Source organism: Silurus aristotelis, assembly GCF_946808225.1.
Source record: "Silurus aristotelis genome assembly, chromosome: 22".
In the NCBI taxonomy this organism is placed as follows: domain Eukaryota; kingdom Metazoa; phylum Chordata; class Actinopteri; order Siluriformes; family Siluridae; genus Silurus; species Silurus aristotelis.
In genome coordinates, this window is record NC_139595.1 from 12843545 (window position 1) to 12869055 (window position 25511).

Consider the following 25511-nt stretch of genomic DNA (forward strand, 5'->3'; position numbering starts at 1 on the left):
TGTTAATATTATTGCTGGATATTTATTGGAGGGCTACAAAATTCTATTAATTATTAGTCATACATTATTACAATTAGAAAAACTCACAGGAAGCTAACAATGTCACAAAACATAGTTCTTCATTACACTTGCTACAAAATATCCTGTTGTAAACATTTCGCCTAGCTAGAAAAGAGCTTCATGAATGAGATGCTTAAGGTCTTCTAGGTACTTGAAGCACTGCACTAGTTTGCAGCGTCCTTGAAAAAATAATGTTTTTTTTTTGTTTTTTTTTTTTTTTTTTTTTTTTTAAACCATCTTTAAAAGAGTGAAAAGAGTTTTCATTCTTTTACACATGAAAGGTTTTTCAGGCATTGTGGATTTTAATTTTGTACAAAAAAACAAAAAACAAAAAAAAAACCTTCTTCACAGTCTGGCTTCAAATCCAAATGAATATTGCCTTACTCTTTTACATTTTAGCTACAGATGGTCTTACTCTTTCAAAATGCAAATTAATTATGGTTACTACTTAGAAGCCAACAATTTCCTAAATCACTCTTCAATCTTCTTAGTAGTTTTGCCACAAGGTTTTGGAGCATGGCTGTGTAGATTTGTGATTCTTCTGCTACAAGAGCTTTAGTGAGATTGGTCACTGATGTCAGGCCTGGTGCACAGTAAGCATTCAAGTTCATTCCTATAGGAGTTCAGTTGGATTAAGTTCAGGGCTCTGTCCAGGTTCTTCTTCAACTCAAACATTGTAAAGCAAACACTCATGGAATTACTTTGTGCACCGCACAATTAATTTGCATGCTGGAACAGGTTTGGGCCAATTTGTACTAATTAGCTTGTAATGCTTCAGCATACAAATGCTTTCTAAAAATGGTGTTTAAAAATTTCTGTCAGTACACATGAGAATCTATAAACTTTTGACGTTACTGTATAGTCTTTTGATGTTCCTTAATAAAACTCTTTCTATTTTATTTAAGGCCACATTAAAAGTTTATGTGGTGTATATTTTATTATAATCATGCTGGTGACGTCACTGTTCCTGCACTGGTCATTCCATATGGGTAAGATCATTACACACAGACTTGCTTTTGTGATGTGAAAAAATGTAATAATTGTAATTTTTTTCCAATTTCAGTGTAAATCTATACATATAAAACAAAGATTAATCAGTGATGCATAATATGCCTAAATAGGTTATTTATTTATTTTTGTTTACAGTGCAAAGCACTTATGTATTCTGCCCAGATACAAATGAGCTACGCACTGATCATCTTCTGATAGGTAGGTTCATTACTATACACCAAGCATAGAGCTAAAACATTAAAGGATTTAATTCAGATTTGTGTTTTAACTGTTCTTTGTTTTATTTTGTCTCAAATACATAGTATAATATATAACACTTTGTGATATTATATGCATTTAACAATAGTTTTCTCACTCTAACGATTTAAGAGTTCTTGCATTGACCTGCTTTGTGTGTGTGTGTGTGTGTGTGTGTGTGTGTGTGTGTGTGTGTGTGTGTGTGTGTGTGTGTGTGTGTGTATGTATGTTTTCTAGATTGCCTGGGAATTCGTTTCAACTGGCTTTATTCAGTGTTTGATAATTTGCCGTCTCTGGTGGAGTTTGCTGTGCGCCTGCGTTGCGACACTGGTGTATGTGCAACTAATCTTCAAGGCCACAGACAGTATTGCAACTACATAAGCATCCAGAACACAACACACACTCCAGCACCCAGCGATACACTTGACTGGTGAGACAGTGTTGGCATGAAGCAGAACAGTGGGCATGTATGTTAATGGTATATGTAATGTATCAGTAAAGCTCATGCAATTGTGTGTGTGTGTGTGTGTGTGTGTGTGTGTGTGTGTGTGTGTGTGTGTGTGTGTTTGTGTGTGTGTGTGTGTGTGTGTGTGTGTGTGTGTGTGTGTGTGTGTGTGTGTGTGCATGTATAGGTGCTGCTTTAACCATAAAAAATGCTATCATGAACTAGAAGAAATACACTGCAGAAAGACTCCAACAGCACACACCAATTACACCTGCTCCCATCTCACCAATAAAAGCTGTGGTATGCACACACACACACACACACACACACACACACACACACACACACACACACACACACACACACACACACACACACACACACACACACACACAGAGATACAAAATCTTTGTATTGAGTACACCTCTTACATTTCAGCAACCATTTAAGTATATCTTCTCAAGGAACAATACTATAGAAATGAAAATTACATGTATTTTAGAATAGTCAATGTGCAACTATAGAATTAGAATCAGAATTTAAAAAAGCTTTATTGCCTTTAAGTATTTTTGCACTTGCTAAGAATTTGTTTTGGTGACAGAAGCTTCCAGTTGCACATTTTATTTATAGTAAAATGGGAAAATAATAAATTAGCAAAAAAAAACAAACAAACAAAAAAAAAAAAACATTTATTTTGTGCCTTTTTTGTGCCTTTCTTTGTGCTGCTGTCCGAAGTGCCCTTGAGATTTTTGACAGTCAAGAATGTTTTTCTACTAGCCATCTCCTCTTTGGTTGGGTTGGGGAACATCACACCCTTTCCATGAGCCCCTCCTGTCTGGAGTTTACCCCAGGCATGGCTATTGCCTTCCTCTACCCCGGAATGGGGTATGTTCCCAATGTGCCCTCAGTCATCCCATGACCAGTTGTGCTGCAGGCATTCTATCCTCCTTCTTTTCAGGCCCCTGACCAGGAAAAGCTTAACAGTGTGTGCTCAGTGCTAGCACTGGAAACATACATCCACAGAACTGCATGTGGAGAAAGTCAGACCAGCTGTTTGCTGCTACGGTCTGAATAAAAAAAAGGGGGGGGGGGTTCTGCCAACAAGCAGACCCTCAGTAGATGCTATCCACTCCTCTTATAAGTCATCTGGTCTCTCAATACATTTGCAACGCTGTGTTAAAACCTTGACCTCAGTTCCACTTCTAGCAACTCTGTCATTTGACCTAGCTGTGCCCATTCACAGTAGACAGGGGCTGGTCGGTCTGGCATTTTTGGACACTTGTTCCCAAAGCTTTGTTGACGCAGCTTGAGTTTCTGAAAGGAAACGTCTCTAGGTTACATATGTAACCCTGGTTCCCTAATGGAACGAGACTCTGCGTCTTCATGCCACACTCCCTGCAACTCTGCGAGTGCTTCCTTGAAACTAGCGCTGTCTCCACCGTATGTGTTCTTATAACTTCCTGGTCATGACGTCACCCCACCAGTGACGTCGCACCATTACTTTGAAAAGATTATACACGTAATTTAAAGAGTTGTTGATGCAGCATGTCGTTCCCTCAAGGAACGTAACCTAGAGACATTTCTGTAGAGTGGGCAGGAAAGCACCAATAATCCTTTCAGCCGTTCAAACTGTCCTCTGTACTCTTCTGATGTCTGATTTTCTAGCTAAGCCAAACCGGATGGTTATTGAAGTGCACTGGACAGACTCGATGATGGCTGAGTAGAACTGTTTGGGCAGCTCCGGTGGCAGGTTGAACTTTCACAGCTAGTGAAGGAAGTACATCCTCTGCTGGGCCTTTTTTAAAAATGTCCCACTTCAGGCCCTGAGAGATGGTGGTGCTCAGAAACCTAAATGACTCCACTGCTGCCACAGTGCTGTTTATGATGGTGAGTGGGGAAAGACTTGTTTGCTTGGTAAACAAACTGCAGGGGGTCCAGTGATGTCCTTCAGATAAGCCAACACCAGTCTCTCAAATGACTTCATGACCACAGATGTTAGGGCAAAATGTCTGTAGTTGTTAATTCCAGTGATTTTTGTTTTCTTTGGGATTGGGATGATGGTGAAACGTTTAAAGCAGGCAGGCACCTCACACAGTTCCAGTGAAAACTGCCCTTCTGCCTGGTTTCTGAACGGAGGGCATCATGTTCTGCTTCAGAATGTCACAGTACATGTTGGGATCTATGTTTCCCTCAATGAACCGCAGCTCCCCAGTACCAGCAGCACTCATGCAGCCTCAGACCATGATGCTACCACCACCATTCTTGACTGTAGGCAAAACGCAATTTCCTTGGTCCTCCTCACCAGGGTGTTGCCACACATGCTGGACACCATCTGAGCCAAACAAGTTTATTTTAGTCTCATCAGACCACAGGACATGGTTCCAGAAATGTATGCTCTTGGACAGGTTATCTTCATCAAACTGTTTGCATATTACATCCATGCAAACCGACTTGCTGCAGTGTGTGGTGTATGGCCTGGTATGGTTAAACAATGTACAGCTGTTTCAATAGTATTTTCCCTTTGAGAAGATATACTAAAATTGTTGCTGAAATGTGTGGGGTGTACTTACTTTTCTGAGATACTGAATATATGCACACAACTGGGTATTTTACTGAAATCACAAACTAATTATTCCTTTACACGAATCCCACATTTGATGTATACATTCACTGATTAATTTTCATTTCATTGTGCCTTGAAATGATTGATTGTTTGACTGCACTAGATTCACTTGGCACGTGTGAACAAGGATTCTGTCTGTGTGACCAAGAAGCCATAGATTGCATTGGCAACAACTCCCACCTCATCCTTCCAAGTCAGCATGAGAAGCCTGAGAACAAGAATTTAACCAGCCCAGGACTTACAGGTATACGAGCTTGGTTATCAGTTGAACACCATGCACCAGAAATGACACATGGAACATTTTGCTTGGGCAAGGACATTTTATATTGTTACTCCCTCTAAGCTCTTGTCAGATACAATCAGATCTTATGATCATATCTGACAAGAGCTTTAAGGGAGTAAAAATAAAAAATGTGCAAATTATAAGCGAATGTTATTCTCTTATACATTTCTGTGAATATGAAAGAAGTTGAAGGGGTTAAGCATAGTAAAATAGGTTGAATCAAAGTCAAAGTTAGCCATTGTGGGTTTGTTGGTCAGGGCTCACAAGCATTATATATTTTTAGATGCATTGGGTTTTGAAGCTTGTTTTTTGAAAAAATTCACTGAAGCTATGCCAGAAATGCCTAGAGAGGAGGAAAGCAGTGCTGTGTAGAGCAGTAACTCGATGCTGTGCTCGAAGCATGCTGTGCTGGGAAGAAACGAATCTGTCGTTTCCAAATCACATCCACAATCCTGTGGGAAGTTCCAGCGTATCTCTGCTGCACAGCAGCGCTGACATTTCTTATAAAGAAACTCAGTATAACGAAGGAAACACTGTCCAGCACTTAGAGCTTTAATGGGAATTTTGAAGGAATACATGGTGCTAGCACACTTAATGTCTTTACTACAAATAAACTTATTTCATGTTTAACATATGAATTTAAAACAAAAATACATTAATTACTCTTATTAAGTTTTTTTTTTCCAAACATTTGACAGGGAGGGGGACAGGAACAGTGTAAACTACTACCTCTTTATTTATTCATTTACATACTTGGCCCCTTTCTTTCTCTGACAGGTTTTCCTTATAACAACACCATCATCAGTGAGCTGCTCAACAGAACAGGTTGCGCATATGCGCCCATGCACACGCACACACACACACACACACACACACACACACACACACACACACACACACACAAACACCTGTCTGCTCAAGGAAATGAAAGCAATGACCTTTAAATATGAGAGATATTTTTAGCCTGCATAAAGACACCATAACGTTTGTCCATATAGTGTATATGTGCCCAAATAAAAAATTTGAAACAAATGCAAGCACATTTTAATTCTTGATAAATATATTCTCTATTTGCTTTCAGTAACCCTTTTTTGTAACATTTTATAATTTTTTTTTTCTGGGGTATGAAAACGAGGTCAAGCACATGAAAAAAATCTGCTGTAAAAATGTTTATAAAAATTATAGGCACAACAGAAATGCACAATTTACATATACAATTAAGCATAACAAGAGCCCAAAATGCAGCGCTCATGGACAGAAAAAGTAGCCCACAGATCAGATTTAGAACTGCATGGTCAACAGTACAAAACGGCAATAACTTAATCAATGTTATTGCATGCAAAGTTTGCAAGTGTACAGATTCTTAATGATGTAAGGTTTTTGTCAATGCGTTGAATACGCAGTTAAGTCAGTTAAATTTCTGTTCTATAGTACAAAATATATGCCTATAAACAATTGCATCCATAGTAACATACAGTTAGAGTCACTTATAGAATGAGATGGATGACGTGGCATAGATGTAAGAAATTCATAATGCACATCTCTTGTTTTCTCTAATAAGTACTTTTTATAATTTATCCAAATACATTTTATCTTAAAACATTACTTTATCCCAATTTAATGACCTGTACATTAACTAACAAAAATTAACCATTATATTTATAATTTCAGTCAAATTTCAGTCAAATGCAAACATCGCTAATAGCTCTAAATTGTCAGGGCTTCATGCTGGACGGTTCTTTACTTCCACATTGTACATTAAAATTGTGTACAAAATCACATTTTTAACATGTTTTTTTCTAAAGAGTGCCAATAATTCTGAAAGGTAATGTGAAACGATTTTTGCTTTTTTTTTTTACATTTCTCTCTTTTTTTAGAATTGATGAAAGCATCACCACAAATACCAGGCATTGATATGCTTCATGGTAGGAACAGATACCAATTAAAAATTTAAAAATTTTTAAACTTGAAGGAATAAGTGTTGAGTTTGAACTGTATAAGATTTCTCATTATATATTTGGTTATTAATGTTGTATCTCTGTATTACTCATGTCCTGTTAGAACTGAATAATACACTAAACGAAACCATGGGAAACTTCACTGAGGATTTTTTACTGACAAACAACACGCAAAAGAACCAGAGCATCAATGAAGGCTATTCTGGGATTTCTCAATCAGGTAAAGATATGTGTGTGTGTGTGTGTGTGTGTGTGTGTGTGTGTGTGTGTGTGTGTGTGTGTGTGTGTGTGTGTGTGTGTGTATGTATGTATGTATGTATGTATGTATGTATGTATGTATGAATATAACATATGTTACACTTTCCAAAAATGGGACTAAAAAGAAAGAGAGAAACAATTTGGCCAAGACTATTTGCAATGCCACAGGTTTACCTCTAGATTACACTACACTATATGAAGAAAATACACACTAAACAGCAAATTTTGTTAACTAAATTAACCTTATTTAAAACATATGTTTTATACGAACATATATTACATTAGCACAATTTGTTTTCATACCTCCAAATTGATTTGATCATGTATTTTCATTGCACATATTGAACTCAAACCCACAATTGTCACTGGAGCTCAGGATTAACCCTGGTTCATAGCATCATGAAAAAACAGCAATATTTCACAATATCTTGTCATGCCACAAACACTTTCCTCAGGTTATTTTAATGCTATAGGGATTTATTCCCATTAGTGCCAACATCTTTGGAAAACTTATTACATAATTACTTTATTACATCAGTACTTTTATTGTGAACTGATTACAAATCATCTGCACAATTCAAACTAGGCTTTATATGCGTTTAAATTATATTGAGTATAAGCCATCATGAAATCATTAGAATCTCTACAACAATTTTCTTCAACAGAAGTAAAGTATCAGGAGAAGTGTGGTGTTCTTTTTCAGTGCAACATTAAAATGACATGCTGGCCAAAGATGCAAATGTGTGTGAGTGTGTGTGAGTGTGTGTGTGTGTGTGTGTGTGTGTGTGTGTGTGTGTGTGTGTGTGTGTGTGTGTTGTGTGTGTGTGTTGAAGTTCAGCAAAATGTTCTGCCGATGTGTGCTTGTGAATTTCAATCGCATCAGAAGTCTTAAGGTCAGACTGGAAAATTGAAAGGAATTAATAATGCCACATTTATTGAGTAGACCTGCATACTCACAGGCTTTAGAGGGGTTAGCAAATAAAAGACAATAGTCTGGGGCTGCATCCCAGAGCTTTCGTTCTGTCTGAAATTAAAATAGAGGAAAAGCTCATTATTAAGGAGCAGCCACCTGAGGCTTCTATTCTGCTGTGTTCTCATTTAAGTTGGCACAAATTTGGCACAAACAAACAGTAGAAAAATTGGGCTGATATCTAATATCACCATATTGCCAAAATAACTGTAATCATGTGACTGCAGCAAAATTCATTACACACAGTTTTTTTCTTGCATGAGGTTTGCTTTGTGTCCGATTTCTGTTTTGCACTATTGCCTGCGTTGATATGGTTTGCTATTTTGTTTAACAGACCAGGAAGAAAATATCCATTTAACAGCAGTGACAAAGTCTCATGGTGTGTATCCTGAAATACAGACATACACACCTCAATCCGAGACCGAAGGTGCACCAACAGGTTTACTGGACACAATGACTGCAATTTCACCTGCAGTGTCACACATCTGGACAAGCAATTTACCAAGAAAGCCGGAAGAAGATGGAAATGAGAATGAAAATCTACTTCAAAATACCGCAGCAACCTTTAACTCCACAGCGCTACAGACTTCAGGCATCCCTAATGTCCAAACAGTAGCATATTTGGATCTAAACACTTTGAGGATGGAGAGCGAAGAGATAGAGAGCAAGGATGAGTCCAAAGAAACAATAGAGAAAGACAAAGATGTGGAGAGATCACATGCTGAGGAGACAGAACACAAAAACAAGGATGCTAAAATATCTGAAGACAATCATGCCCTATTGGTATCCACTACACCCACCGATCAAACCCCGCTTCAGATAGCTGTGTCTGTGCAAGCCGAACAAAATACTGAGATCACGCTCAGTCTGACACATTTGCCTCCGGAGGATAATAGAGATGAAAAAACTATTAGCAAGGATGAAAAGCTAACAGAAACTTTGGGGGTCACCACCCCAGATCAGGCCAAATCCTTTAAGATATACACACCAGCTAACACCCATGCCCATGTCACCACACTACGCCTCTCAGAAGATATTGATGCAACAGACCCACAGAGTCTGGAAGAAGAAAACAGTCATGAAGACGATCAGCAAACGAGTGCAGAAATACAAGATAGTGCCTTAGCACAGAATGCAATCCCCATCACACCCACAACCTCTCACCTCTTACCTAAAAATCCTACACAATATACAGAGGTCAAAGCTAACACAAATTCATCGCAAGCACCAATGACACAACAAACATTACACAGACTTACCACACATACACCACTAACGAGACCATTCACACCAAGCACATCACCAAATACACAGTACACCACAAATACACTACCTACAAAGCCCACAAATCCCCACAAATACCCTGTGATGCTCCACCAAAACCCTGGAGGCATAGTCCCAGTCCTACAAAACCACAAATCCGAGCCTCACTTGCTGCATACACTGGCACCTAGGCTTCCTTATACACCAAAACCCAACACCAATATGGCCTCATCAGCCACTACTACACAGGGCTATTCTGAAGAAGAGGTGGAGGAAGAAGATGAGAGGAAATATCAAGCGATGAAGAGAGAGGTGTTGGACAGTTCGCAGGAGGCCGAATCTAAAAGTAAGTCTAAAACAAAGATGTTTAGGTACACAGTGGTAATAAGAAGATCAGATCATTTTAATGACTTGGTTCTTTGAATCTTGTTCATCAAAATGTACAAATCTTTTTTGTGTCATTTAGTTAATTTCATTACTTTGATCAGAAATAAAATAAAATGTTACATTTTTATTTAGCAGATCACACAACATGTCTACATGCATTTGAATATAGATATAGTCTACACACTTTGACTATAGATCCAATAAATGAAATATGAAAATGCAGCTAAGGACAAAATATGATAAACAGAATGAGTCATATCTCATGTTCTTTTGTGACGTGACTCCCTTAGCGTCAAAAGAATGAATGACTCATACCAGAGGACTCAATCAGAACTACTTTTCATTAATTCTGTTTCCTGTGTAATGCATTGCATAGCATCTATGGGAGTCAAGTGATAAAAGAACGAACAACTTGGAGGTAAACTTTTAAATTCCTGTACATAACCTACGGAGAGTTTGCGATGCTTTACTCATTCACGTCTAGTAAAAAATGAACGAATCACACTTTGAAACAACTTGTTCTTTTGAGTCAAATTAAAGTCTCCTTCAAAATTAATGAATCATTCATAAATGACTTATTACTATTACACAGACTTGTTATGAGCATATCAGAATATATCCATTTATATGAGTGCCATATTGCGTTGAACATAATTATAATAATAGTTCTTATAACAAGCTCATATTTGACATCATGCTCATGTTTTGTTCTAAATGACACGTTATGACAGGTTGCGGTTTATTTAACATTTTTCCTGTATAGTATTTCACAAAAGTAAATACACCCCTCACATTTCAGCAATCATTTTTAGTATATCTTCTAAAGTGTCAATACTATAAAAAAAACTTTACTGTCCTATAAAAATAATTCAACATACAGCCATTATTATCAAAATAGGTGTATACAAAAAGTAAGTGACAACAGCGGTATGTTGTTAAACCATGCAAAGCCACATCGTCCAAGAAGGAATCCAGCTCCATCCAGCATGTCATTATGGAGACGTGGAAGAAGATCCTAGCAACAACCTGTGCAGCTTTGGTGAATTCCATGCCCAGGATGATTAAGGCAGTGCTACACAATGGTGCTTACAAAATATTGACACTTTGGACACAGTTTTGACATGTTCAGTTAGTGTGTACTCACAATAATGGCTGTATGTGGAGTTATGTTTAGAGGACAGTAAACCTGTGCTGTATATTGACTGTATATTGACTACTCTAAAGTATATCCAATTTACATTTCTATAGTATTGCCTCTTTGGAACATATAATACAAAGGTTGCTGAAATGTGAGGAGTGTACTCACTCTTGTGAGAAACTGTATAGCAGTGTTTCGGAACAAATCCAGAGCCCATATTTTTTCCTGTTGTATTTTAGCATGATAATTATCTAATGGTCAATTCTTTACAACTAATATAGTACAGTCGTCCCTCGATTTATCGATTCCAATTTGGCACATGACTATTTTGTTTCGCAAATAGTCACAATTGATCGCGGAAAATCTAAACTTATAGTGATTTGAGTTTTATGTTGAATTAAGGTAATTTATTAATAAAAATATAACTATTTATTATTAAATTAAGTAAAAGTATACTTAAAATGTATGTGACAAATAGAAATTAGATTTGATTTGAAAATACCATACAGTGTATAAAATATTTACCTGAGACAATAAACTAATTGTGTTGTTTACGAAAGTGTGTTGCGTGGATGCTAAAAATCATAAGAAAATAGTAGCATTACAAGAAACCATAGTTTTCCGCTTATTTATTCATTTGTAGTATCCTCTGATGTTAAAAAAAAAAAAAAGGTAGACTTAAAGACACACATCACCAGATTTAGCCAATGAAAATAAAGAATGCTGTGACGTGTATCTTTAACTCGGCCCCTTTTTTTTTTACGTTATTGGACACTTCAACCAATAAACAAGAAGAAAAACTATGCATACAGTCCTGTACTGTTCAGTACTTACTATAAATGTGATTTTTCTACAAATTTACACAAAATATATCTTGCTCTATTCTTACAAATGATTTCTGTGTGTGTTTAAAGAGTGCGGGAGGATGATTTATGGCTTAAACAATTAAAATTATATCAATATTTTGGGTTGGCGTCCATTTATCACGAAAATTAGTTTTTAGCGGTTGGTTTTGGCACGTAACTACTACTGATAGACGGGGGACGATTGTATTATATTAATAAAGCTTCATCAGTAATAAGGTCATATAAATTATCTTTTTTTACAGAGCCTTTTCATCGAGCAAAGCGAATGATGCCGTTCTTCCCCTGGCCCCTCCTGGAGGCAGCAGGACTGTCTGAGCTACACTCACAATCAGATGGTGAGAGAAACTGTTTTTTAAAGAGAAAACATACACTTAGTGTTTACATTATACTTTACATATACATCATAATTTTGCTTTAATTCCCACCTGATATATTTTACATAAACCTAATATTTAATCCTTAACTGCTCAGTTGTATAAATGAAATAATTGTAATGGTTTGGTTCTGGATTAAGGCATCTATCAAATGCTGGTAGATTTACTGTTGATATTTCATTGCTAGTGCTATTTGTTATGGGTATAAAGCCCCAAAATTTACAGGCATATTGTGAGGCCTATTGATGTCTAATTAGGTGTGACCTTTAACATCCATGGCATGAGGGTACTCCAAATTCGGAAGTGGTCACGAGATATATACAATTACTATTTTTGTATCATAAAAGAGATATTTTCAGATTCATTATATTTATTTTTAGATTTATAGTAATCATTACTCACTTTTACAATTTGGCCATTCTTGGCATTGGTCATTTTCAATTGTGTGTTCTTTCAAGATTCTCTATTTTACAAATATACTGGAATATCTCTATAAAAATCGATACATGTCATCACTTACATGACTGTTGTGAAGCCATCGACAAGCTACGTGTTTATTAATGGTTGTATATTATACGATTCTATAAAAGTTTTGCAATTTTAACTTAATTCCTACAAGTTTCTGAAATCTTTAATTATTATAAACAAATACTGAAATTTTGTCTAAGGAAGTGTACAAAAAAAGGCCCATGCATGTTATTCCTCTGCAGAAGAAAAATTCTACAGATATCAAGTAATAGGTAGCACAGTTGGTAACTGTTAAATGTTAACTGTATATTTCTATGGTAAGTTACATAGAATTGCTACAAATGTTCTTGATTCATCTCCAATTTAAGTACTTGTTGAATAATACATATAGTAATATCTTTTTTTTTTAGAATACAAATTTTGTATTATTACAATTTAAAACATAAAAAAAAAAGAAATACCGTTTTATGACGGTTTGAATCTCGTGCCCCCGGTTTATCGCAGAACTGCATTTGTCAAATAACTAATTAGTTTGGCTGAATTTCCCAGTCTCTCGCAGATAGCACAGAAAACTTATAGGAAATTGTTTTTATAGAGTTTTATGTTAAAATAATGAAATTTATTAATAAGAATATAATTTCTAATTATAAAATGAAGTAAAATGTTGATACAGTACAGTACTGTATACATAAAATAGCATTATTGGGGTGGCGTCCGTTTATCGCAGTTTTTCGTTTATCGTGGCCGGTTTTGTAACATAGCCACTGCGATAAACAGGGGATTACTGTATGTTGGTATGTCAACTAAGTAAAATACACTGAAAAGTAAGAAGTAGCACAAATGTGCATCCTGGAACCAATCAGTAAATCGCTAGGTTATGTATGTTTGGAAAGGAAAGAAATTGCTTGCGTTACAAATATCCTGGAGAAAACCCCCAGAGTAAAAGGCCTTAGAGGTCTGAGTGAGCTCTGACCCCGGAAGAAGCGGGGAGACCAGAGGACTAATAAGAGGAGTAGATAGCATTCACAAACCACCTGCTGAGGGTCTGCTTGTCCACAGGAACCCCTCTTATACAGACCGTAGCAGATGAACAGCTGGTCCGACTTCCTCCACAGGGCAGTTCTGTGGAAGTATGTGTCCAGTGCCACACACGCGATTAAGCTTCTCCTGGTCGGGGGCCCGAAAGGGAGGAGGATAGAATGCCAGGAGCACGACAGGTTGTGGGGCAACAGAGGGCACTGTGCGAAAATACCCCATCAAGGGGTAGAGAAAGGCACTGGCCATGCCTGGAGGAAACTTTTCAATTCATTTTAATTTGTGTAGCGCTTTTAACAATCAACATAGCCTCAAAGCAGTTTTACACAAATAATGTGGTGATAAAGAATGAAAAAGATGTTCTTTATAAGTGTAAGTTTGTCCCTGATGAGTAAGTCGGTGGCGACTGTGGCAAGGATAAACTCCCTGAAAAGACAATAGGGGCCACAGAAAGGCCCACAACTCTTTTTAGAGATGAGATAGCCATGCCCTCCCGTTGGACAGATTACAAGCATAGTTTGGACTGTGGTCATGCGGAGGCATTCTCAAAGTGTTGTTGATGCAGCTACAGTTCCTGAAGGGAACCATGCTTTTGATCAAGTAATAACCATTTTATTTCACTTGTCCCTGCCAAAAAAACTTTCTTTTTTTTTTATCTGCCAATTCCCACCACCCACAAGCTCAGTTCAAATCAAACACAATAAAAAACAGCTACCAATCAAGAGAGGCATTTATACATTTGCTTCCTCCAAGATATATGAACCAACCAACCTTTTTCTTATCTTTTCTAACTGTTGCTCATGCAGTGTAACAATCTATCTGCCTATGACTAGCTAGTGTCTCTGTGATTGGCAGGGGAAAGAGTATGTTTCATTCCTCCCACCCAAACAACATTGCCCTATTTTTTCCACAGCTTTTAGCTATGGCCATTTAAATTAAAATGCTTTAAGTTTAAATTTATGTTTTACATTTGTGTAGTAATTTTCATCGATAGCATGAGACACTGAGTAACAGTTAGATAGCTAGTCTACACAACTTTAAACACAGTTAAATTGAAAGTATGTGCAACAACAGCTCTTGGGTGCTGATGTGTTTGAGTCCTGACTGTGCCTTTGCATTCCTTTCACTTTGAATATATTTTTATATTACTTGGAAAAATCTATCTAAAGTGTTATCTAATCTTAAGAATAGTGTAGCTGCTCAAAGTGTTACATAGAGGATACTGTAATATCAACCTATTATTGTGAATAGTGATCTTTTTTAGAATAGCGGTTCTCAAAAAATTTTCAGCTGATTTAACTGTACTATATATATATATATATATATACAATTTATTTATTTACTTATTTTACTTATTCATTGTTGGTTATTTAGCAGAGGTCTTTTTTGTAAATTTACTAAGTATAGATATATTATTAATTACTATATTATTAATATATATTTATAGCTTTTATCTAGCTGCAAGTAGTATAAAAGTATTTTATTATTATGAATTGTTTTGCAGTTATGAGTTCTCTTTACAATGTATATTAAGTAAATTAAATGTTTTATGTGTACATGTAGAATGCAGCATGACATTTACCCAGTACAGCCCCACTGGAGCAGTAATTAGAGAGTTTAAAGCACTGGGAGAAATGTTACACTGCCTAACTGGCCGCTGTCCTCAAGAGTACGAGCACTATGGCTGCTATTGTGGACAGCAGGGTCGTGGAAGCCCTCAAGACCAGCTAGACCGGTAAAACACACAAACACACAGGCAAACACAAACTTTCTTCTTTTTTTTTTTTTTTTACTTTTCTTCCATTTTATGCTCGCCTTTAGGTGCTGTTACCTTCATCAGTGTTGTCTGGAGCAGCTCACATTGCTGGGCTGCAAGAGAGACAGAAAATTCAACATTCACGTCAATTGCCACAACAGCAAACCCCAATGTGAGTATAAACAACATTTGAAACAACTTTTGTTCTGACATGGTGCATTATCATCCCAGAAGTAGCCATTAAAAGAAGGCCAATTATTGCCTTAAAAGGAATCAAATGAACAGCAAAATACTCAAATAGATTGTGCCATTCAATCATGGATTGCTTGCTATAAATGGGCCTAAAGTGTGTCAAGTAAACATTCCTCACACCATTACACCACCTCCACCAGACTGTTGAAACAAGGCTTTATAAGACAAGGTTTATGAATTCATGCTGGCCGTCGCAGAAATTAAGATTTATCAGAACAAGCTACATTTTTTACAACTTGCAGTCTCCATATTCTGTTCTTGGCTGACTTTAGTGGAAGCCGATGTGGTCTTCTACTGTTGTGCATTCTCATTTGCTTCTCGGCTCAGTATAGTTATACAGAGTGGAGTTTGAGTAACTGTAACCTCTATGTTTGCTCAAACTAGTCTGGCCATTCCTCTCTCAACAACAAGGAATTTCCATCTGCAGAACTGGGTTTTTTCTGTACTCCACTATTTTAAACAAACTCTACAGACTGTTCTGCATGAAAATCATAGGGGATCAGTATCAACAGTGATACCCAAGCCAGCCTTTTCTACAAGCAAAAATTATGCAACACTCCAAATCTGTTAGGTCACATTTTTCATTTTCCATATTCTGACAGGTGATGTAAACATGACCTGATGCTGCTGGCTTTTATCAGCATGATTTAATGCACAACTGCCATATGGGGTGATTAGATGATTGCATGAATGAGGAGGTGTACATGTATTCCCAATAAAGTGTTAAATTAATATACAGTACATCCGGAAAGTATTCACAGCGCTTCCTCAAAATTCTCCAAACAATACCCCATAATGACAACGTGAAAGAAGTTTGTTTATTCTGCCAATTTATTAAAAAAAAAAACGAAAAAATATTCACATGCACTCACAGCCTTTGTCATGAAACTCAAAATTGAGCTCAGGTGCATCCTGTTTCCATTGATCATCCTTGAGATGTTTCTACAACTTGAGTGGAGTCCAGCTGTGTTAAATTCAGTTGATTGGACATAATTTGGAAAGGCACACACCTGTTTATATAAGTCCCCACAGTTAACAGAGCATGTCAGAGCACAAATCAAGCCATGAAGTCCAAGGCCTGGCACAGATCTGGGAAAGAGTACAGAAATTTCTTTGCAGAACTAAAGGTCCAAATGAGCACAGTGGCCTCCATCATCTGTAAATGGAAGATGTTTGGAACTCTAGGACTCTTCCTACAGCGGGCCAAACTGAGCGATTGGCGGTGAAGGGCCTTAGTCAGGGAGGTGACAAAGACACTGAAAAAGGTCCAGCGCTTCTTTGTGGAAAAAGAAGAACCTTCCATAACAACAACCATCTCTGCAGCACTCCACTAATCAGGCCTGTATGGTAGAGTGGCCAAATGGAAGCCACACCTCAGTAAAATGCACATGACAGTCTGCCTGGAGTTTTCCAAAAGGCACTTGAAGGACTTTCAGACCATGAGACCATGAGACCAAGATTAAATGTTTTGGCCTGAATCCCAAGCGTTATGTTTGGAGGAAACCTGGCCAATACCATCACAACAGTGAAGCATAGTGGTATTCATTCATTCATTTTCTCCCGCTTATCCGTAATTCGGGTCGCAGGGGCAGCAGTCTAAACAGGCCCCCGCCTGCGACTGCTGCCCAATCCTCACAGCACCGTCCCTTACGGTCCCTCCTGCAGGTGGTGAGCCCACGGGAAGGCGGCCCCACGTCACTCCGACGTCACGGACCTTGATATTTCCCTCGTAAGGGACTCCTGGAGCATAAAGGGTTAAGGGCCTTGCTCAAGGGCCCAAGAGTGGCAGCTTGGTGATACCGGGGCTTGAACCCCAGACCTTCCGATCGGCAACCCAGCGCCTTAACCGCTGGAGCCACCACTGCCAGCATAGTGGTATTATAATAGTAATTTAATTATATAAAAAGGTATTATAAAAATAGTCAGGATTGATGGAAAGATGAATGCAGCAATGTACAGAGACACCCTTGATGAAAACCTGCTCCAGAACGCTCTGGACCTCATACTGGGGCGATGGTTCAGCTTCCAACAGGACAATGACGCTAAGCACACAGCCAAGATAACAAAGGAGTGGTTACAGGACAACTCTGTGAATGTCCTTGAGTGGCCCAGCCAAAGCCCAGACTTGAACCCTATTGAACATCTCTAGAGAGATCTGAAAATGGCCGTACACCCACGATCCCTATCCAGCCTGGTGGAGCTTAAGAGGTTCTACAAAGGAGAATGGAAGAAACTGCCCAAAAGTTTGTGTGCCGAGCTTGTAGCATCATACTCAAAAAGACTTGAGGCTGTAATTGGTGCCAAAGGTGTTCAACTAAGTATTGAGCAAAAGCTGTGAATACTGTACATGACTTTTTTTTCTTTTTAATACATTTGCAAAGATTTCAAATACACTTCTTTCACATTGTCATTATGGGTATTGATTGTAGAATTGTGATGGAAATTATTGATTTAATCCATTTTGGAAAAAGACTGAAACATAACAAAATGTGGAAGTGCTGTGAACACTTTCCAAATGCACTGTACAATATCTGGCTTAATGTCAGTTGTTAAGGCTTTGTAAAATAACAGTTTTTAAGGCTGAACATGGCACATTTATGCCATAAATATCTTTGTGGAAAAAGGAAAGGCAAATATAGTCAAACAAATTGCCTTATTCACTGGGCTTATCATCTTTCAAATGCCTGGCTTAAAGCCTCTGGTGGCAAACAAACACTTGCGTAATGTAATGCTGAGGGGTAAACTGAACAGAAATTAGATTTAGATCCATGCCTACAGGGGAGACTGCAACCTAAAGACAGCATCTTCATCTCTGTCCAACTTTCATGCGACAAAAATGGCGTATTTGAGAAAATACAGTACAAGTAATCATCAGATAATCATCACATAGTCATGTTCGCATATGATTCTTCTTGGACTAGAGTGAGATACTCTTGAAAAATTGAACAAAAAAGAAAACAGATGCAGGAAGCAGGATTATAACCTGTTTAAAGAATTAGTCTATGACAGCTGCTGTTGCCAAAGGGAAGAGGGAATGTAACCTTACATTATATTCTAGCGGTGCCTGAGACTGGCCAATACCCTGACTGTCACAACAAGGTCTTGGTGGCTTCTATTTAATGTAGAGGGTCTGTCTTGCTGATACTGTAAAGCTGAATTTCTTAAGGACACTTAATGGTGCACATTAAATACCCAAGACCTGGACAGTAGCATTCATTCATACATACATAGAAATATACTGTCATTTTATAGTACCGGTACACAGCAACTAAATGGAAAATTTTGCATCTACCAGAAGTGCTAATTGTAGCACTGTGCAAATTGGCAAGTGCAGATAAACATGTTAATATACAGTGCATTCCAAAAGTATTCAGACCTCCTTTACTTAGATTTTATGTACATTTTTCTGATACTACAATCATTTAAATATGCAACAACACTTTGAAAATCATCTCAGGTGTCTCCCATTTCCCAGGATTAGACATGCTTTGGAAAAGAACACATCTCTCTATAGAAGGCATCACAGCTGACAAAGTAAGCAAGGTACAGAGATGTCCTCAATAAAAACCTGTTCCACAGAGATCAGGACCTCAGTCTGGGCTAAAAGTTTAACTTCCTACATAACAGTGACCTTAATCATACAGCCAAGACAACACAGGAGTGGCTTAGGACAACTCTGTAAAAGTCCTAGGTGTCTCAGTCAGAGCCCTGATTTGAACCCTATTGAACATCCCTGGAGAGACCTGAAAGTGGCTGTCCACTGACGGTCCCCATCCAACCTGACCGAACTTGAGAGCATTTGCCTTGAAGAATGGCAGAATATCCCCCAGTCCAAGTGTGCAATGTTTGTTGCTTTATACCCAAAAAGACTGTAATTGTTGCCAAAGGTGCTTCAAATAGGTACTGAGTTAAGGGTCTGAATACTTAAGTATATGTACTATTTCAGTTTTTTATTAAAAAAAAAATTATAATAATAATAATAATAATTACTGAGATTTCTATTATTCTGTTTTCACTTTGTCTTTATGGGGTACTGAGCTTAGATTCATGAGAAAAAATTTATTTGAAAGATTGTAGCATCAGGCTGCAACACAACAAAATTGAATAAAGTGTCAACCTCTACACACTCACAGAAACAGCATTCTGTAGCATACTACTGCCCATGAAATACAGTTGCATACTACTGCACATGAAATACAGTAGCATACTACTGCACATGAAAAATACACGTTTCTTATTAAGACAAAAATATATTGCACTCTTTAATTTTTGGTGTATTTTCCGAATGCATGTAAATAAATAATCTATCGGAAAGGAAAATGTGCTAAAGCTGTTATACAAATACAGCAAAGATATATGTGTATCAAAGAGCAAAATATATCTAATATATGCACATTGTATTTACAATTTTACCAAGATAATACACAGTGCATATACAGATGGCATACAGATATATAAGATTCGCTATGATATGCCTTGAAATTACAGTTATATACAGTTATAATTATACAGCAATTATACAGGATGGATAGAGGGAAGGAGAACTGCCTGTTGATTAGAGGCAGTAAAATCAATAAAGCATTAATGAGACTTCACTATGGTTCAGTAAGGTGGTGATGTTGGAAAAAACTAGCTCTGATCCTGCTCATGATCCTGCATCTCCTTCTTAATGGAAGGAGGTTAAAAAGTTAAAAGTCACATGACTGTGATGTGAGGAATCCCTGATGATGATGTGCTTTCTGAAGATCAACTGTAGTGAAAGTGCTTAATGGCCAATGATGCATTGGGTGGGTTTCACAACCTTTTTTAGGGCTTTAAAGTTACACACTGTGGGGCTGCTATACCATATTTAAATGGGGTTGGTCAGGATTCTCTCAATGTTGCAGCAGGAAAAGCTAGATACAATTTAGGGCTGACGGATGAACATTCTAAAGTTTCTTCTAGAAGTATAGATGCTGCTGCCTCTCTGCAGTGCTTTTCTTGTACTATACTACTTTTTGCTTTTTAATCACAGATTTGTAACACAAATGTGTTTCAACTAATCATTTAACACCACCTTTATTTCTAGAATAGGATCATTTTGGGTAAAAAATAAACCAGTACACAAACCTGGATTTTTAGCACATTCCCTTGATGCCAACTTAAGGCTCATATCTGAAACATTATTATTATTATTATTAGTATCATTATTATTATTAGTAGTAGTATATCCTTCAGGAGTTTTTTTTTTTTTTTTTTTTTTAACCCAGCCATTATGGATGCACAAGCCAGTGTACTCTTAGTGCCGGTCCCAAGCCCGGGTAAATGGGGAGGGTTGCGTTAGGAAGGGCATCCAGCGTAAAACATGTGCCAAATCAAATATGCGGATCACAAATGAGAATTTCATACCGGATCGGTCGAGGCCCGGGTTAACAACGACCGCCACAGGTATCGTTAGCCGACAGGGTACCGGTGGAAATTGGGCTACTGTTGGCCGAAGGAGGAGAAGGAGAGGAGGAAGGCGTCTACAGAGACGGCAGGAAAAGAAGCAGTGTAGGAGAGTAGAGGTTCAGGTTGGTACTTTAAATGTTGGTACTATGACGGGTAAAGGGAGAGAGATAGCTAATATGATGGAGAGGAGAAAGGTAGATGTGTTGTGTGTTCAGGAGACCAAGTGGAAAGGGAGTAAGGCCAGGAACATTGGAGGTGGATTTAAACTGTTTTATCATGGTGTGGATGGGAAGAGAAATGGTGTAGGGGTGATTCTGAAGGAAGCGTACAGTAAGAGTGTAGTGGAGGTGAAGAGAGTTTCTGATAGGGTGATGATCGTGAAGGTGGAAGTTGAAGGGATGATGATAAATGTCATCAGTGCCTATGCTCCACAAGTTGGCTGTGAGATGGAGGAGAAAGAAAGATTCTGGAGTGAATTAGATGAAGTGGTAGATGGTGTACCTAGGAAAGAACGATTGGTGATTGGGGCAGACTTTAATGGGCATGTAGGTGAAGGGAACAGAGGTGATGAGGAGGTGATGGGTAGGTATGGTTTTAAGGAGAGGAATGTGGAAGGGCAGATGGTGGTAGATTTTGCTAAAAGGATGGAAATGGCAGTGGTGAACACGTATTTTAAGAAGAAGGAGGATCATAGGGTGACGTATAAGAGTGGAGGAAGGTGCACACAGGTGGATTATCTTCTGTGTAGGAGATGCAACCTGAAGGAGATTGGAGACTGTAAGGTGTTGGCGGGGGACAGTGTAGCTAGACAGCATCGGATGGTGGTCTGTAGGATGGTTTTGGAAGCGAAGAAGAAGAGGAGGAAAGTAAGGTTTGAAAGAAGAATAAGATGGTGGAAACTGAAGGAGGAAGAGTGTAGTGTGAGGTTCAGGGAAGAGGTCAGACAGGGGCTCGGTGGTGGTGAAGAGGTGCCGGATGATTGGGCAACTACTGCAGGAGTGATGAGGGAGGCAGCTAGAAAAGTACTTGGTGTGACATCTGGAAATAGAAAGCAAGACAAGGAGACGTGGTGGTGGAATGAGGAAGTGCAGGAGAGCATTAGGGGAAAGGGGTTGGCAAAACAGAAGTGGGATCGACAGAGTGATGAGAAAAGTAGGCAGGAGTACAAGGAGATGCGGCAGCAGGTTAAAAGGGATGTGGCGAAAGCCAAGGAAAAGGCATATGAGGAACTGTATAAGAGGTTGGACACTAAGGAAGGAGAAAAGGATTTATACCGATTGGCCAAGCAGAGGGACCGAGCTGGGAAGGATGTACTGCAAGTTAGAGCAATAAAGGATGGAGAGGGAAATGTGTTGACTAGTGAGGAGAGTGTGTTGAGAAGATGGAGGGAGTATTTTGAGCAGCTGATGAATGAGGAAAATCAGAGAGAGAGAAGGTTGGAGGATGTGGAGTTGGTGAAGCAGGATGTAGATAGGATTAGTAAGGAGGAGGTGAGAGCAGCGATTAAGAGGATGAAGAATGGAAAGTCGGTTGGACCAGATGACATACCGGTAGAAGCGTGGAGATGTTTAGGAGAGATGGCAGTGGAGTTTTTAACCAGATTGTTTAACAGGATTCTGGAAGGGGAGAGGATGCCTGAGGAATGGAGAAGGAGTGTGCTGGTACCGATCTTTAAGCATAAGGGAGATGTGCAGACCTGCAGTAACTACAGGGGAATTAAGTTGATCAGTCACACCATGAAGTTATGGGAAAGAGTAGTGGAAGCCAGGTTGAGAGAAGAGGGGACCATCTGTGAGCAACAGTATGGTTTTATGCCGAGGAAGAGCACCACAGATGCCTTATTTGCTTCAAGGATGTTGATGGAGAAGTATAGAGAAGGACAGAAGGAGCTGCATTGTGTATTTGTGGATTTAGAGAAAGCGTATGACAGGGTGCCGAGAGAGGAGTTGTGGTATTGTATGAGGAAGTCAGGTGTGTCAGAGAAGTATGTGAGGGTGGTGCAGGACATGTATGAGGACAGTGTGACGGCAGTAAAGTGTGCAGTAGGTACGACAGACTGGTTCAGGGTGAAGGTTGGACTGCATCAAGGATCGGCCCTGAGCCCTTTCCTGTTTGCAGTGGTGATGGACAGGTTGATGGACGAGGTCAGACAGGAGTCTCCCTGGACTATGATGTTTGCAGATGATATTGTGATTTGTGGTGAGAGTAGAGAGCAGTTTGAGAAGAGCCTGGAGAGGTGGAGATATGCGCTGGAGAGAAGGGGAATGAAAGTCAGTAGGAGTAAGACAGAGTACATGTGTGTGAATGAGAGGGAGGGCAGTGGAGTGATGCGGTTGCAGGGAGAAGAGGTGGAGAAGGTGGAGGAGTTCAGGTACCTGGGGTCAACAGTGCAAAGTAATGGAGAGTGTGTTAGGGAAGTAAAGAAAAGAGTGCAGGCAGGGTGGAGTGGGTGGAGAAGAGTGACAGGAGTGATTTGTGATAGAAGAGTATCTGCAAGAATGAAAGGGAAAGTTTATAGGACTGTGGTGAGACCTGCGATGTTGTATGGATTAGAGACAGTGGCATTGAGTAAAAGACAGGAGGTGGATCTGGAGGTAGCAGAGCTGAAGATGTTGAGGTTTTCGTTGGGAGTGACGAGGATGGACAAGATTAGAAATGAGTTTATTAGAGGGACAGCACATGTAGGATGTTTTGGTGACAAGGTGAGGGAGGCGAGATTGAGATGGTTTGGACATGTGCAGAGAAGGGACATGAATTATATTGGTAGAAAAATGCTGAAGATGGAGCCACCAGGTAGGAGGAAAAGAGGAAGGCCAAGGAGGAGGTTCATGGATGTGGTGAGGAAAGACATGCAGGTAGTTGGTGTAAAAGAGGCAGATATAGAGGACAGGGTGGTATGGAGACGGATGATCCGCTGTGGCGACCCCTAATGGGAGCAGCCGAAAGAAGAAGAAGAAGATTCTTCAGGAGTTTTTTAGAGCACCACCTTTAAACCCAAGCATTTTTATTGTTTCAATTGTCCTGAACAGGGTGCAAAAAACATTTCAGTCATGATAATTAAGTAGATTCTGAAATGTCTCACTAGTCTATATTTTCTAATGTGTGAAGCTTAGACAAGAATAAAAAGCTCACAGAAGCAACTTTTTCCTTTATTTTGTTTGCCGACATAGTAAATAGTACTGACCACTTATCAGAGCAATACGATGTCAAGATCAATAAATCAATAAATACTGATAAATTATGTCTAGGTTTCGGGTTACTTTGCTGTCATTTATGCCTGCATTTGTACTGGATGTATTTCTAAACTGATTGTAGTCATCAAATGTGGCATATAAATATTGGTCCCTGGATATGTACTGTCTCTAAGCACATCTAATGGACAAAACTTAAAAATGATGTCCTCTATAGTGAAGATTTCTATGATTGATTAAATTTTATCTATATATTTAATATTGACCTTAAGTGTCATATCATACAGTTTTCATCAAAGATACAGTTTTCTATTGTTCCCTTAGATCTCTGCTGTTAACTTGAGTCAATATTGGAGAAAAGGACAATAGGCTTCAGTTCAAAGTCACAGTTATATCACAGCCATAATCTTTTCAACTGTAGCTGTGTGTAAGTCAGAGTTCTGAATACTAAACGTTCTGAGTAAACCCCTGGAGCTGCTAAGAGCACACTGACTTTAGCTTAGGTCTTTATGTAATCTTTTTTCTGCTTTAGGTCTGGGAGTAGGTGTGTGTGATCGACTGCAGTGTGTGTGTGATCGCACCACGGCCGAATGCATGGCAGCGTCCCATTTTAACCACTCGGTCACCTCCCAGTGTTCTGGTCCCCGCCTCTCCTGTATGCACAGACCACGCCCACAACCACCACGACCCACTCATGCTGACTCCAGCCAGGAGAGTTCAGAGACCCCATCAAATCTACAAACACACACTCAACTTGGAAATACCAAGCCTGCAGGGGGTGCCAGAGAGCAAGAAGTTGAGGATGAAGGAAAAACAGAGGCAGAGGAGAACAAAGAGGAAGAAGAGGAAGAAGAGGAAGGAGGAGGAGAAAATGAAGAAATCTAACTCGCCAGTCAAAGTCATAATGAACTACACCACATAAACAACACTGATAGTGTTTAAATCAAGTAAAAGACCAGTCTTAACTGAATTTCACACCAAAGCAATTGTGATTGACAAGATCCTTTTTTTTGACCTGAAGGAATGTTTGTTTTCCAGCATGTTATATTTTTTAACCACTTAGTCGTCAGGGTTGCGCCAGCAAAAGTGATAGCCTATTGTTCTCAGGTGTTAATGTATAGCAATATATTAAACATGCATCAGTGTACTTAAACACAGGGAGCTAACATTAGCCTTAGCTAACATTAGCCTTCACTTCATTCAAATTAATCTTTTAGCTAGTGTGTGATGTGGACACAAAACAAATGTAATTGTATACTATAATTATAAGCCTCCCCCCCCCCCCCCCAAAAAAAAAAAAAAAGTCTGAAAAGATATTCAGTGTTGAAATTCAAACTTCAAGCCCATTGAAAACTTTTTTAGGGAAATAAATACTGCTTATCGTGTACACTATAGATATTTCTTCAGCCAACTAATCAGCAGTACCACCCCAAAAAATAAAACAAATTTTGAATATATTTTTATGGATCTTGATTAATGCTCGATAAACCTGTGAACTTGTGTATT

At 38.7% G+C, this 25511-nt stretch overlaps 2 protein-coding genes across 2 annotated transcripts; both read left to right on the forward strand.

Annotated features, from left to right (window-relative positions):
* Positions 1–259: 259 nt before the first annotated feature.
* Positions 260–6613, forward strand: LOC310717099 (otoconin-90-like; the record flags this gene model as incomplete). Its single annotated transcript, XM_083524771.1, has 7 exons — positions 260–1049; positions 1207–1269; positions 1546–1738; positions 1941–2053; positions 4480–4620; positions 5437–5484; positions 6537–6613. The coding sequence occupies exons 1-7, from the start codon at positions 1007–1009 to the stop codon at positions 6611–6613; spliced, it is 678 nt and encodes a 225-aa protein (XP_083380897.1). The 5' UTR covers positions 260–1006.
* Positions 6614–6726: 113 nt separating this feature from the next.
* Positions 6727–25505, forward strand: LOC310717531 (uncharacterized protein). The gene is made up of 6 exons (XM_083525728.1): positions 6727–6837; positions 8180–9454; positions 11742–11834; positions 14940–15111; positions 15198–15304; positions 24538–25505. The coding sequence occupies exons 1-6, from the start codon at positions 6747–6749 to the stop codon at positions 24888–24890; spliced, it is 2091 nt and encodes a 696-aa protein (XP_083381854.1). The 5' UTR covers positions 6727–6746; the 3' UTR covers positions 24891–25505.
* The last annotated feature ends 6 nt before the right edge of the window (positions 25506–25511 follow it).

Bases quoted from the DNA above. Each gene is read 5' to 3' on its own strand.
- LOC310717531 (XM_083525728.1), top strand. From the start codon at position 6,747: ATGGGAAACTTCACTGAGGATTTTTTACTGACAAACAACACGCAAAAG. The intron at 9,455-11,741 runs GTAAGTCTAAAA...CTTTTTTTACAG, and splicing joins GCAGGAGGCCGAATCTAAAA to AGCCTTTTCATCGAGCAAAG. The intron at 15,305-24,537 runs GTGAGTATAAAC...TTTCTGCTTTAG, and splicing joins CCACAACAGCAAACCCCAAT to GTCTGGGAGTAGGTGTGTGT.